The 15,003-nt window shown below is 53.1% G+C and overlaps 1 protein-coding gene across 1 annotated transcript in view; it reads left to right on the top strand.

Annotated features, from left to right (window-relative positions):
- The window catches only part of INCA1 (inhibitor of CDK, cyclin A1 interacting protein 1), a 130,804-nt gene that overhangs the window by 104,667 nt on the left and 11,134 nt on the right, over positions 1-15,003 (top strand). Inside the window, exon 6 of the mRNA XM_075346738.1 lies at positions 763-949. Within this exon, the coding sequence (XP_075202853.1) occupies positions 763-949 (187 nt within the window). The remainder of the gene's footprint in view (positions 1-762; positions 950-15,003) is intronic.

Here is a 15,003-nt window from a genome sequence, read left to right as displayed (position 1 = left end):
GGATCAACCCGTGGGTTTGTCACCACATGCTAACTGGCCATTACTAGGGTAATACTAGTAGTTAGCAGATACAGAAACAATATAAAAACAATCAAGTATTATAACCAGAACACACACAGGGCATATCATAACAGCCAGGACACAGCTGCAGCACCAAATATCATAACGGCCAGGACACAGTTGCAGCACCAAATATCATAACGGCCAGGACACAGCCACAGCACCAAATATAATGGCCATGACACAGTTGCAGCACCAAATATAACGGCCATGACACAGTCGCAGCACCAAGTATCATAACAGCCAGGACATAGCCACAGCACCAAATATAACATCCAGGACACAGTCCCAGTACCAAATATAACGGTCTGGACACAGCTTCAGCACCAAATATCATAACGGCCAGGACGCAGCACCAAGCATCATAGCAGCCACAACACAGCTGCAGCACTAAATATCAAAATGGCCAAGACACAGCCACAGCACCAAATATCATAACAGCCTGGACATAGCCACAGCACCAAATATCATAACGGTCAGGACACAGCAACAAATATAACAGCCAGTACACAGCCCCAGTACTAAATATCATAAAGGCCAGGACACAGCCACAGCACCAAATATCAAAACTGCCAGGACACAGCCGCAGCACTAACAGACGACAACAAACCATCGACACAAGGGCTCGCCGAGACTAAATCCACTACTAATAAAACCAAAGTCACTACACACCGGACACTAAGGCTGTGTTTTCTCTCACAGGTTGAAGACTATGAAGTGGGGAGGGTACAACGCCTATGAAGATTGGAGCAAAGAGGAAATACAAAGTGAGGGAAGCAGAGCTGACCAAGATCAGGACACCTTCTTCTCTTTCCTGAATGATGATGTCGGGGGTGGCGAGCCGGACATGTCCATCTTCAGTGTCTCACCACCGCGCAGTCCTGGTGGAGTAAGTCTTTAGGATGTCATACTATTATTAAGCAAGTAATGGAAGGAACTGTAGAGACTCAGCCATAAAGTAACGTTGCAGAGTGAGGGCCAAGTGGTAGAGTGTAGTAAAGTCCCCACCGCTCTGCTGACCCCCTAACTGCAGAGTGCAGACCTCCTCTGGTATTAACATCAGCACAAACACTGTGCACAGCTGGAGCTTCATGGCCGAGCAGCTGCAGCCGTACAGCACCAAGCACAATGCCGAGCGTCAGGATGGTGCGGTGTAAAGCCGTCACCACTGGACTCTGGAGGAGACGTGTTCTGTGCTGGGACGGATCACACTTCTCTATCTGCATCTGATGGGCGAATCTGGACAATTGTAGCTTCCAGCTTGTGGGGCAGTTTCGGGAAGGCCTTTTTCTGTGTCAGTGCACAAGGTCCAAGGTCAGGGGAGAACATGACTGACCGCACAGAGCTCGTACCCCAACTCGGCCAAACTCTGTAACGGGGATTGTGAGACTGACCTCACCCCAACATGAGGGTCTGTTATCACAAATGCTCTCCTGGATGAATGGGCAAAGTTTGCACTAACACCTCCAAAATCTTGTAGAAATCTTCCCCACAGGAGCGGGAGCCGGTACAGTATATTTGCAGAGGGGCGACTTAATATTAATGTCTATGGATGTACAGTCCCTGACAGACGTTCTGGCGTTTACCCATGTTATGTAAATAAAAGCTTATAATCGGAATTTAAATTCATCCATTGGTTTTATAAATTACTCTTTCTTTGTCGCTCTATTGGGAGACCCAGACAATTGGGTGTATAGGCTATGCCTCCGGAGGCCGCACAAAGTATTACACTAAAAAGTGTTAAGCCCCTCCCCTTCTGCCTATACACCCCCCGTGCTCCCACGGGCTCCTCAGTTTTTTGCTTTGTGCGAAGGAGGTCAGACACGCACGCACAGCTCCACAGATTGGTCAGCAGCAGCTGCTGACCATGTCGGATGGAAGAAAAGTGGGCCATATAGGGCCCCCAGCATGCTCCCTTCTCACCCCACTCTTGTCGGCGGTGTTGTTAAGGTTGAGGTATCCATTGCGGGTACGGAGGCTGGAGCCCACATGCTGTTTTCCTTCCCCATCCCCCTCAGGGCTCTGGTGGAAGTGGGATCCTATCGGTCTCCAGGCACAGGAGACCGTGCTTCATCCACAACTCCTGTGGAGCCTGCTGGATAGGAGCCGGGTATCGTTCAGGGACATGGCCCTGCTACTTGGAGGTACTCTGTGTCCCCGTGGGGACCGCGCACAGCAACACTCCAGCTTTGCTGGGTGTGCTAGTGCACCGGGGACCGCGGCGCTGACCGGGTTAATATGTGCCATTACACACTCAGCGTTCCTGAGTGTGTTTATGTATAGGAACTGCCGCACTGACCGCCGCTGCCATGGAAACACTGTGGCGCGGCTGGGACTTGTAGTGCGCCGGGGACTTCCACGCCGGCCGCGCTTTTACGGCGGCCGCGTTTATTACTAGAGTCCCCGGCTTTTTGCGGCCTAGTTTCCTTTCCTCCCGCCCACAGCCCTGACAGGCAGGGGAAGGGCGGGACGCTGCACAGAACGAGCAGCACTGAGGGCTGGAGCATGCTTTGCATACTCCACTCCCCTCACTGTGCACAGTGCAGGCACCAGTTCCCGCTCTTTCTGGGTCACGCCCACGGCTCTCTCCTCTCCTCAGGACGCATTCCTGTCAGCTCCTCGGACGCTGCAGAGGGGGACAAAATCTGGGAGACCCAGGCAGGGACTCTGGTGACCGCACAACCGCTTTAAGCGGGTGGTAAGCAGCACCTGTGGTGCTAGCCCCATTGTGCAGTAGTGTAACATTATATGTTTATTTTACACCGTATAGTGCACAGTTGATTTCTGGCTATATACCCTATTGTGTTGCTCAGAGAAGATAATAGCATGGCGCCCACGAAAGGCAGGGGTGCCAAAACACAGGCTTATTATGTTGCCTGCGCCGCATGTACGACCCCGCTACCGGCAGGTTCCACTGACCCTCATTGTAGGCACTGTTCGGCCCCTGTGGCACTTACTCAGCCAGAGCCTCTGCTAGGGGGGGCCCAGGGGGAGCCACCTGCTAACACTGTTCAGGTGACAGGGACGGAGTTTGCAAAACTCTCTGAGACTATGGCTAAGATACTGGAAGCCTTGCAGTCCAGACCGGTATCTCAGCACAGGGACTCTGTTGATTCTTTGTTCCCTGGCCCACCTCAGCTGGACCAACAATGTCCTCCCGGGGTATCTCATGGATCCCAAGCTGAGGGTTCTGACACAGACCCCAGCCCCAGACCGACTAAGCGAGCTCGCTTAGATTTTCCCTCGACATCATCATATTGTTCAGGGTCTCAGCGAGGGGGATCGCTGGTTGATGACGCGGAAGTAGCTGATCAGGATTCTGATCCTGAGGCCGCTCTCAATCTTGATACTCCGGACGGGGACGCCATAGTGAACGACCTTATTGCGTCCATCAATCGTATGTTGGATATTTCTCCCTCAGCTCCTCCGGCGGAGGAGTCGGCTTCCCAGCAGGAGAAATTCCGTTTCAGGTTTCCCAAGCGTACACCGAGTATGTTTCTGGACCACTCTGATTTCAGAGAGGCAGTCCAGAATCACCATGCTTGTCCAGATAAGCGTTTTTCTAAGCGCCTTAAGGATGCACGTTATCCCTTTCCCCCTGACGTGGTCAAGGGTTGGACTCAGTGTCCCAAAGTGGATCCTCCAATCTCCAGACTGGCAGCTAGATCCATACTTGCAGTGGAAGATGGGGCTTCACTCAAAGATGCCACTGACAGGCAGATGGAGCTCTGGTTAAAATCCATCTATGAAGCTATCGGCGGGTCTTTTGCTCCAGCATTCGCAGCCGTATGGGCGCTACAAGCTATCTCAGCAGGTCAAGCGCAAATTGACGCAGCCACACGCACGTCCGCGCCACAGGTGGCGTCTATAACCACTCAGACGTCGGCATTTGCGTCTTACGCTATTAATGCTATCCTGGACTCTGCGAGCCGTACGGCGGTTGCAGTCGCCAATTCGGTGGTACTCCGCAGGGCCTTGTGGCTACGGGAATGGAAGGCAGATTCTGTTTCCAAAAAGTGCTTAACCAGTTTGCCAATTTCTGGCGAACGATTGTTTGGCGAGCGTTTGGATGAAATCATCAAACAATCCAAGGGAAAGGATACATCCTTACCCCAGCCCAAACCGAACATACCCCAACAGAGGAAGGGGCAGTCGAGGTTTCGGTCCTTTCGGGGCGCGGGCAGGTCCGAATTCTCCTCGTCCAAAAGGCCTCAGAAAGATCAAAGGAACTCTGATGCATGGCGGTCTAAGTCACGTCCTAAACAGACCACCGGAGGTGCCACTACCAAAGCGGCTTCCTCATGACTTTCGGCATCCTCACTCCGCATCCTCGGTCGGTGGCAGGCTCTCCCGCTTTTGCGACACCTGGCTGCCACGGGTAAAAGACCGTTGGGTGAGAGACATTCTGTCTCACGGTTACAAGATAGAGTTCACCTCTCGTCCCCCGACTCGATTCTTCAGGTCATCCCCGCCTCCCGAGCGAGCCGAGGCTCTTCTGCAGGCGCTGGGCATTCTGAAGGCAGAAGGAGTGGTGGTCCCTGTTCCTCTTCAGCAACAGGGCCACGGTTTTTACTCCAACTTGTTTGTGGTCCCAAAGAAGGACGGGTCTTTCCGACCTGTCCTGGACCTGAAACTTCTCAACAAACACGTAAAGACCAGGCGGTTCCGGATGGAATCCCTCCGCTCCGTCATCGCCTCAATGTCCCAAGGAGATTTCCTTGCATCGATCGATATCAAAGATGCTTATCTCCACGTACCGATTGCTCCAGAGCACCAGCGCTTCTTGCGCTTCGCCATAGGGAACGAACACCTGCAGTTCGTGGCACTGCCGTTCGGCCTGGCAACAGCCCCACGGGTTTTCCCCAATGTTATGGCTACTGTAGTAGCGGTCCTCCACTCTCAGGGTCACTCGGTGATCCCGTACTTGGACGATCTGTTGATCAAGGCACCCTCTCTAGAGGCATGCCAACACAGCCTCGACGCTACCCTGGAGACTCTCCAGAGTTTCGGGTGGATCATCAATTTTCCAAAGTCAAATCTCACACCGGCCCAATCGCTGACATACCTTGGCATGGAGTTTCATACCCTCTCAGCGATAGTGAAGCTTCCGCTGATCAAGCAGCGGTCACTACAGACAGGGGTACAATCTCTCCTTCAAGGTCGGTCACACACCTTGAGGCGACTCATGCACTTCCTGGGGAAGATGGTGGCAGCAATGGAGGCAGTTCCTTTCGCGCAGTTTCACCTGCGTCCTCTTCAATGGGACATCCTACGCAAATGGGACAGGAAGCCGACGTCCCTCGACAGGAACGTCTCCCTCTCGCAGGCGACCAAAGCTTCCCTTCGGTGGTGGCTTCTTCCCACTTCATTATCGAAAGGGAAATCCTTCCTACCCCCATCCTGGGAGGTGGTCACGACGGACGCGAGTCTGTCAGGGTGGGGAGCGGTTTTTCTCCACCACAGGGCTCAGGGTACGTGGACCCAGCAAGAGTCCTCGCTTCAGATCAATGTTCTGGAAATACGGGCAGTGTATCTTGCCCTGAAAGCATTCCAGCAGTGGCTGGAAGGCAAGCAGATCAGAATTCAGTCAGACAATTCCACAGCGGTGGCATACATCAACCACCAAGGCGGCACACGCAGTCGGCATGCCTTCCAGGAAGTCCGGCGGATTCTGCTGTGGGTGGAAGCCACGGCCTCCACCATCTCCGCAGTTCACATCCCAGGCGTGGAAAACTGGGAAGCAGATTATCTCAGTCGCCAGGGCATGGATGCAGGGGAATGGTCCCTTCACCCGGACGTATTTCAGGAGATCTGTTGCCGCTGGGGAGTGCCGGACGTCGACCTCATGGCGTCACGGCACAACAACAAGGTACCGGCGTTCATGGCACGGTCTCAAGATCCCAGAGCTCTGGCGGCAGACGCCTTAGTTCAGGATTGGTCGCAGTTTCAGCTCCCTTATGTGTTTCCTCCGCTGGCTCTGTTGCCCAGAGTGTTACGCAAGATCAGGGCCGACTGCCGCCGCGTCATCCTCGTCGCTCCAGACTGGCCGAGGCGGTCGTGGTACCCGGATCTGTGGCATCTCACGGTCGGCCAACCGTGGGCACTACCAGACCGACCAGACTTGCTATCTCAAGGGCCGTTTTTCCATCTGAATTCTGCGGCCCTCAACCTGACTGTGTGGCCATTGAGTCCTGGATCCTAGCGTCTTCAGGATTATCTCAAGATGTCATTGCCACTATGAGACAGGCCAGGAAACCAACGTCCGCCAAGATCTACCACAGGACGTGGAAAATTTTCCTGTCATGGTGCTCTGCTCAGGGTATTTCTCCCTGGCCTTTTGCCTTGCCCACTTTTCTGTCCTTCCTTCAATCTGGACTGGAAAAGGGTTTGTCGCTCGGCTCCCTTAAGGGACAAGTCTCAGCGCTCTCTGTGTTTTTCCAGAAGCGCCTAGCCAGACTTCCACAGGTACGAACGTTCCTGCAGGGGGTTTGTTACATCGTCCCTCCTTACAAGCGGCCGTTAGAACCCTGGGATCTGAACAGGGTGTTGAGGGTTCTTCAGAAACCACCATTCGAGCCAATGAGAGATATTTCTCTCTCACGCCTTTCGCAGAAAGTGGTTTTCCTAGTTGCAGTCACTTCTCTTCGGAGAGTGTCTGAGCTAGCAGCGCTGTCATGCAAAGCCCCTTTCCTGGTGTTTCACCAGGACAAGGTGGTTCTGCGTCCGGTTCCGGAATTTCTCCCTAAGGTGGTATCCCCCTTTCATCTCAATCAGGATATCTCCTTACCTTCTTTTTATCCTCATCCAGTTCACCAGTGTGAAAAGGATTTGCACTTGTTAGATCTGGTGAGAGCACTCAGACTCTACATTTCTCGTACGGCGCCCCTGCGCCGCTCGGATGCACTCTTTGTCCTTGTCGCTGGCCAGCGTAAAGGGTCACAGGCTTCCAAATCAACCCTGGCTCGGTGGATCAAGGAGCCAATTATCGAAGCTTACCGTTCGGCTGGGCTTCCGGTTCCCTCAGGGCTGAAGGCCCATTCTACCAGAGCCGTGGGCGCATCCTGGGCTTTGAGGCACCAGGCTACGGCTCAGCAGGTGTGTCAGGCGGCTACCTGGTCGAGCCTGCACACTTTCACGAAGCACTATCAGGTGCATACCTATGCTTCGGCGGATGCCAGCCTAGGTAGACGAGTCCTTCAGGCGGCGGTTGCCCACCTGTAGGAAGAGGCCGTTTTACGGCTCTCTTACGAGGTATTATTTTACCCACCCAGGGACTGCTTTTGGACGTCCCAATTGTCTGGGTCTCCCAATAGAGCGACAAAGAAGAAGGGAATTTTGTTTACTTACCGTAAATTCCTTTTCTTCTAGCTCCAATTGGGAGACCCAGCACCCGCCCCTGTTTTTTTGTGTACACATGTTGTTCATGTTGAATGGTTTCAGTTCTCCGATATTCCTTCGGATTGAAGTTACTTTAAACCAGTTTATAATTTTTTTTTTTTTCCTCCTTCTTGCTTTTGCACCAAAACTGAGGAGCCCGTGGGAGCACGGGGGGTGTATAGGCAGAAGGGGAGGGGCTTAACACTTTTTAGTGTAATACTTTGTGCGGCCTCCGGAGGCATAGCCTATACACCCAATTGTCTGGGTCTCCCAATTAGAGCTAGAAGAAAAGGAATTTACGGTAAGTAAACAAAATTCCCTTCATCTCAGCAGGTCAAGCGCAAATTGACGCAGCCACACGCACGTCCGCGCCACAGGTGGCGTCTATAACCACTCAGACGTCGGCATTTGCGTCTTACGCTATTAATGCTATCCTGGACTCTGCGAGCCGTACGGCGGTTGCAGCCGCCAATTCGGTGGTACTCCGCAGGGCCTTGTGGCTACGGGAATGGAAGGCAGATTCTGTTTCCAAAAAGTGCTTAACCAGTTTGCCAATTTCTGGCGAACGATTGTTTGGCGAGCGTTTGGATGAAATCATCAAACAATCCAAGGGAAAGGATACATCCTTACCCCAGCCCAAACCGAACATACCCCAACAGAGGAAGGGGCAGTCGAGGTTTCGGTCCTTTCGGGGCGCGGGCAGGTCCCAATTCTCCTCGTCCAAAAGGCCTCAGAAAGATCAAAGGAACTCTGATGCATGGCGGTCTAAGTCACGTCCTAAACAGACCACCGGAGGTGCCGCTACCAAAGCGGCTTCCTCATGACTTTCGGCATCCTCACTCCGCATCCTCGGTCGGTGGCAGGCTCTCCCGCTTTTGCGACACCTGGCTGCCACGGGTAAAAGACCGTTGGGTGAGAGACATTCTGTCTCACGGTTACAAGATAGAGTTCACCTCTCGTCCCCCGACTCGATTCTTCAGGTCATCCCCGCCTCCCGAGCGAGCCGAGGCTCTTCTGCAGGCGCTGGGCATTCTGAAGGCAGAAGGAGTGGTGGTCCCTGTTCCTCTTCAGCAACAGGGCCACGGTTTTTACTCCAACTTGTTTGTGGTCCCAAAGAAGGACGGGTCTTTCCGACCTGTCCTGGACCTGAAACTTCTCAACAAACACGTAAAGACCAGGCGGTTCCGGATGGAATCCCTCCGCTCCGTCATCGCCTCAATGTCCCAAGGAGATTTCCTTGCATCGATCGATATGAAAGATGCTTATCTCCACGTACCGATTGCTCCAGAGCACCAGCGCTTCTTGCGCTTCGCCATAGGGAACGAACACCTGCAGTTCGTGGCACTGCCGTTCGGCCTGGCAACAGCCCCACGGGTTTTCACCAAGGTTATGGCTACTGTAGTAGCGGTCCTCCACTCTCAGGGTCGCTCGGTGATCCCGTACTTGGACGATCTGTTGATCAAGGCACCCTCTCTAGAGGCATGCCAACACAGCCTCGACGCTACCCTGGAGACTCTCCAGAGTTTCGGGTGGATCATCAATTTTCCAAAGTCAAATCTGACACCGGCCCAATCGCTGACATACCTTGGCATGGAGTTTCATACCCTCTCAGCGATAGTGAAGCTTCCGCTGATCAAGCAGCGGTCACTACAGACAGGGGTACAATCTCTCCTTCAAGGTCGGTCACACACCTTGAGGCGCCTCATGCACTTCCTGGGGAAGATGGTGGCAGCAATGGAGGCAGTTCCTTTCGCGCAGTTTCACCTGCGTCCTCTTCAATGGGACATCCTACGCAAATGGGACAGGAAGCCGACGTCCCTCGACAGGAACGTCTCCCTCTCGCAGGCGACCAAAGCTTCCCTTCGGTGGTGGCTTCTTCCCACTTCATTATCGAAAGGGAAATCCTTCCTACCCCCATCCTGGGAGGTGGTCACGACGGACGCGAGTCTGTCAGGGTGGGGAGCGGTTTTTCTCCACCACAGGGCTCAGGGTACGTGGACCCAGCAAGAGTCCTCGCTTCAGATCAATGTTCTGGAAATACGGGCAGTGTATCTTGCCCTGAAAGCGTTCCAGCAGTGGCTGGAAGGCAAGCAGATCAGAATTCAGTCAGACAATTCCACAGCGGTGGCATACATCAACCACCAAGGCGGCACACGCAGTCGGCAAGCCTTCCAGGAAGTCCGGCGGATTCTGCTGTGGGTGGAAGCCACGGCCTCCACCATCTCCGCAGTTCACATTCCAGGCGTGGAAAACTGGGAAGCAGATTATCTCAGTCGCCAGGGCATGGATGCAGGGGAATGGTCCCTTCACCCGGACGTATTTCAGGAGATCTGTTGCCGCTGGGGGGTGCCGGACGTCGACCTCATGGCGTCACGGCACAACAACAAGGTACCGGCGTTCATGGCACGGTCTCAAGATCCCAGAGCTCTGGCGGCAGACGCCTTAGTTCAGGATTGGTCGCAGTTTCAGCTCCCTTATGTGTTTCCTCCGCTGGCTCTGTTGCCCAGAGTGTTACGCAAGATCAGGGCCGACTGCCGCCGCGTCATCCTCGTCGCTCCAGACTGGCCGAGGCGGTCGTGGTACCCGGATCTGTGGCATCTCACGGTCGGCCAACCGTGGGCACTACCAGACCGACCAGACTTGCTATCTCAAGGGCCGTTTTTCCATCTGAATTCTGCGGCCCTCAACCTGACTGTGTGGCCATTGAGTCCTGGATCCTAGCGTCTTCAGGATTATCTCAAGATGTCATTGCCACTATGAGACAGGCTAGGAAACCAACGTCCGCCAAGATCTACCACAGGACGTGGAAAATTTTCCTGTCATGGTGCTCTGCTCAGGGTATTTCTCCCTGGCCTTTTGCCTTGCCCACTTTTCTGTCCTTCCTTCAATCTGGACTGGAAAAGGGTTTGTCGCTCGGCTCCCTTAAGGGACAAGTCTCTGCGCTCTCTGTGTTTTTCCAGAAGCGCCTAGCCAGACTTCCACAGGTACGCACGTTCCTGCAGGGGGTTTGTCACATCGTCCCTCCTTACAAGCGGCCGTTAGAACCCTGGGATCTGAACAGGGTGCTGATGGTTCTTCAGAAACCACCATTCGAGCCAATGAGGGATATTTCGCTCGCACGCCTTTCGCAGAAAGTGGTTTTTCTAGTAGCAGTCACTTCACTTCGCAGAGTGTCTGAGCTAGCTGCACTGTCATGCAAAGCTCCCTTCCTGGTGTTTCACCAGGACAAGGTGGTTCTGCGTCCGGTTCCGGAATTTCTCCCTAAGGTGGTATCCCCCTTTCATCTCAATCAGGATATCTCCTTACCTTCTTTTTGTCCTTATCCAGTTCACCAATGTGAAAAGGATTTGCACTTGTTAGATCTGGTGAGAGCACTCAGACTCTACATTTCTCGTACGGCGCCCCTGCGCCACTCGGATGCACCCTTTGTCCTTGTCGCTGGCCAGCGTAAAGGGTCACAGGCTTCCAAATCAACCCTGGCTCGGTGGATCAAGGAGCCAATTATCGAAGCTTACCGTTCGGCTGGGCTTCCGGTTCCCTCAGGGCTGAAGGCCCATTCTACCAGAGCCGTGGGCGCATCCTGGGCTTTGAGGCACCAGGCTACGGCTCAGCAGGTGTGTCAGGCGGCTACCTGGTCGAGCCTGAACACTTTCACGAAGCACTATCAGGTGCATACCTATGCTTCGGCGGATGCCAGCCTAGGTAGACGAGTCCTTCAGGCGGCGGTTGCCCACCTGTAGGAAGAGGCCGTTTTACGGCTCTCTTACGAGGTATTATTTTACCCACCCAGGGACTGCTTTTGGACGTCCCAATTGTCTGGGTCTCCCAATTAGGAGCGACAAAGAAGAAGGGAATTTTGTTTACTTACCGTAAATTCCTTTTCTTCTAGCTCCAATTGGGAGACCCAGCACCCGCCCCTGTTTTTTGTATACACATGTTGTTCATGTTAAATGGTTTCAGTTCTCCGATATTCCTTCGGATTGAATTTACTTTAAACCAGTTTATAATTTTTTCCTCCTTCTGGCTTTTGCACCAAAACTGATGAGCCCGTAGCAGTACGGGGGGTGTATAGGCTGAAGGGGAGGGGCTTTACACTTTTAGTGTAATACTTTGTGTGGCCTCCGGAGGCATAGCTATACACCCAATTGTCTGGGTCTCCCAATTGGAGCTAGAAGAAAAGGAATTTACGGTAAGTAAACAAAATTCCCTTCTTCTGCGGCATCACACATCGCTATGTGCGACACCACAGGAACGAGGAACATCTCCTTACCTGCGTCCACCGGCAATGCGGAAGGAAGGAGGTGTGCGGGATGTTACGTCCCGCTCATCTCCGCCCCTCCGCTTCTATTGGCCAGCTGCTTAGTGACGCCGCAGTGACGTCACTATGACGCCGAACGCACCTCCCCCTTGAGGGAGGGATTGTTGGGCGGTCACAGCGATGTCACTAACAAGGTACGTGCATGTGACGCTGCCGTAGCGATAATGTTCGCTACGGCAGCGATCACCACATATCGCACATACGACGGGGGCGGGTGCTATCTCGCTCGACATCGCTAGCAAACGCTAGCGATGTTTCAGCGTGTAAAGTACCCTTTAGTGCATTCCAGAAGACCTATGCAGCGTGCTCAGGCCCCGGGAGCAGGAGGCCACTAGAGCACATGTTGACGGGCTTCGGAGAGGCGGGGGAGGGGGCAGGTCGGTCGTGGTGGTAAGTATGTCAGCGTTCCTGCACCAGGGATGCCGCCATTACAGTACCCCCCTCTTACGCCCCCTGCTTCACCAGTTCTGAAGGAACCTTCTTCTCCAGCAAGATGTCTTCCAAGTTGATGGCTGTAGGAATGGCCGGTGGAAGGGGTAGGCGAGATGGCTGTTGCTTGGGAAGCTTCTTCCCAGTCCCAGAATAGCAGATGGAACCGGTTTCCAAAGTTGTCATCACTAATACTTCAAGGACCAGCAATTCCTCTGCCAATGAAGCATCTCTTCGAATTTCCAGTCCAGAACAGGCTTGTGGTAATGGAGCCAAGGTACACTCAGGAGAAGTGAACAAGACAAGTTCAGAAGCACCTTGAAAGAGATTATCTCTGAAAGCGAAGTTCCCACCCAAAGCTCCACTGGTTCGGACACAAAGCGTATGGGTTCAGTCCAGCGTGCTTCATCAACAGAGGTCACCGTCAAGGGTTTCTGGAAGTGTCAGATGGGAATCTGGTACAGATCCACCACAGACTGTTGAATGAAGTTCCCAGCAAATCCGGAATCAAGGTGGGCCGTTTCAGGGAACCACATAACTCCATACGATATGGATCCGGAAAGGGACAAAGAGGACTTGTTCTTCCCAGAGTGGCACCTCCAGGCAAGAAAGTCACGGCCTCATGAGACATGCATGAAGTGTTCCGCACCTCTGCAGTAGAAACACAGACCCTTGCCTTGACAATGTTCTTAACATCTTGATATAGTCCACCTGCATAGGTTCAGGAGCGGCAACTGGAAACTGGGACACCAATGGCCTCTGGAGGGATGGACCCAGACGTATAGGTCTCCTATCACGTCACCTCCATGGATCGCTCCTGGAACCTCAGGGAGGAAAGGAATTCAGGTTATCCAGCATAGCAGGAACATCACAAACTTCCAGTTCATCCTTAATCTTCCCGGATGAACCTTGCTAAAAAGCGTCCTCCAGTGTCTGATTATTCCAGTTCGGAGAAGAGCGTGCGGAGCTGAACTGCGTACTGTCCAACAGTCTGAACACCTTGACACAGCTATAGTAAAGAGGACGCAGCAGAGGCGACACACCCGTACTCATCAAAAACTTTCAGGAAGGCCTCCAGGAAATCTGTGATGTTCGAGATAACCGGGTCTCTTCTCTGACACAGAGGGTTAACCCAAGCGAGAGCCTCCCCACTGAGGTGCGACAATAGGAATGCCACTTTAGCCTGGTCCAAAGAAAACTGGTGGGTTAACAGTTTAAAGTGCACAATGCACTGATTGATCAATCCTTGGCGCTGCTTAGGGTAGCTGTCAAAACGAGGTGGAGCAGACAGACGAGGCAGGAATTGTGACGGGGTGTACAGCAGAGCAAGGAGAGACAACAGGCCGAGGAACGATCCAACAGGTTTATTCACAAGAACACTGGAACAGCACACGATAAGTCTACGTAAAACAGATTCGGGGGCCCTTCCCGACAATCCTCGGACCGGATTACAAAGCAATCGTCCTTACAGTAGTCCAAAGAGTTCCACACAATCCCACGGGCTGCCACACAGGCCTAGCTCCGTCCGTGTCCACAGCCACACAGGCTGGAGCTCCTGCTCCCTTCAAGTTTCAGCGCACTCTGAAGTTACAAAAAGGGAAATGCATTGTCCGTGCTCCTTGACCAGCCCACCATGTTCAGGGGGTGGGGGTCACACATCCTATCATCAATGGTTTGGTCCATCACAGGGCTCCGATATGTCTGCCAGCCACAGTAGATGAAGGGATCCCCTGCTGTGCAGAACAATGACTATTCCTTCACTGGCCAATTCAATTACAGATTAGATACACAACTCTGGAAAGAAGAGGACAGGCTATTTACATAATCACATTAGATGCCAAGACTACAATTGTATGAGAGAGACACATTGAGACCAGTAGCTCCCCCAAGGAAATACATGAATTACAACTAATACAACCAGGGAAATATACATATCATGACCTAGTATCACAGCATATACAGTGAGAGGGTAAATTACATCTTCACAATCCCTCCCCCTCCCAACTTGTGTACGTACTAGGGACCTCTACAGGTCACTGGTTAAGTACACACAGGCAGAGCGTTACTTACATGTGGCTTCATGCAGCCACGAATTGGCATCGTAGCTCTCCCACATCATTGCCCAGGAGAACAGCTGCAGGCAGACCACCCATCACCCCAACCACACATCGCTTGACCCCAAAACCAAAGTTCAGATCCACAGTGGCTGTGGGAATAGTCCTCCATTGTCCACCAGCCAGTTCAATGACAATCCCAGGTCCTCTATGGATTGCCTCAGGCCGAACCACTCGGGGATCAGCCAGTGTGAGGAAAGCACCCGAGTCACAAAATCCAACAAGTCTCTGTCCATCCAGCACAACCTCCTGCAAGTGCTTACCTCGATGAGCAGAAGTCGTCATAACTGCATGTCGCACCCCGTAAACTCCTGGTGGTGCAACATGGGCTGAGTCACTAGGCCAGTCCTCACATAACGGTGCCACATCTTCCTCCATGGCACTGGGCTGTAAATAATTAACAATCCGATTGGGTGCAGGATCAGTCCTCATTTGAACAGCTGGGCAGGAGACTTGCCAATGCCCTGGCTGTCCACATTGATAGCATCTGAGCTGGGTCTCCCTCCATCCAAGGCGTCCTCTTGGGTAAGGGGTAGGGGAACTTGGAGGCCGGCTCCCACCTGAAGGTGCTGTAGGGGTTTGAGGATGATTCCTCCATGGCCTGGCTGGGCATGAGGCCTGCAAATGCCCGGGATGCCTACAAACATAACACCTGCGCTCTGTTACTTCCTCTCCCCGGCGTATTCCAGAAAGTGCAGTAGAAGC

Source organism: Anomaloglossus baeobatrachus, chromosome 4 (genome assembly GCF_048569485.1).
Source record: "Anomaloglossus baeobatrachus isolate aAnoBae1 chromosome 4, aAnoBae1.hap1, whole genome shotgun sequence".
In the NCBI taxonomy this organism is placed as follows: Eukaryota; Metazoa; Chordata; class Amphibia; order Anura; family Aromobatidae; genus Anomaloglossus; species Anomaloglossus baeobatrachus.
This window is presented reverse-complemented; position numbering and strand designations above follow the sequence as displayed.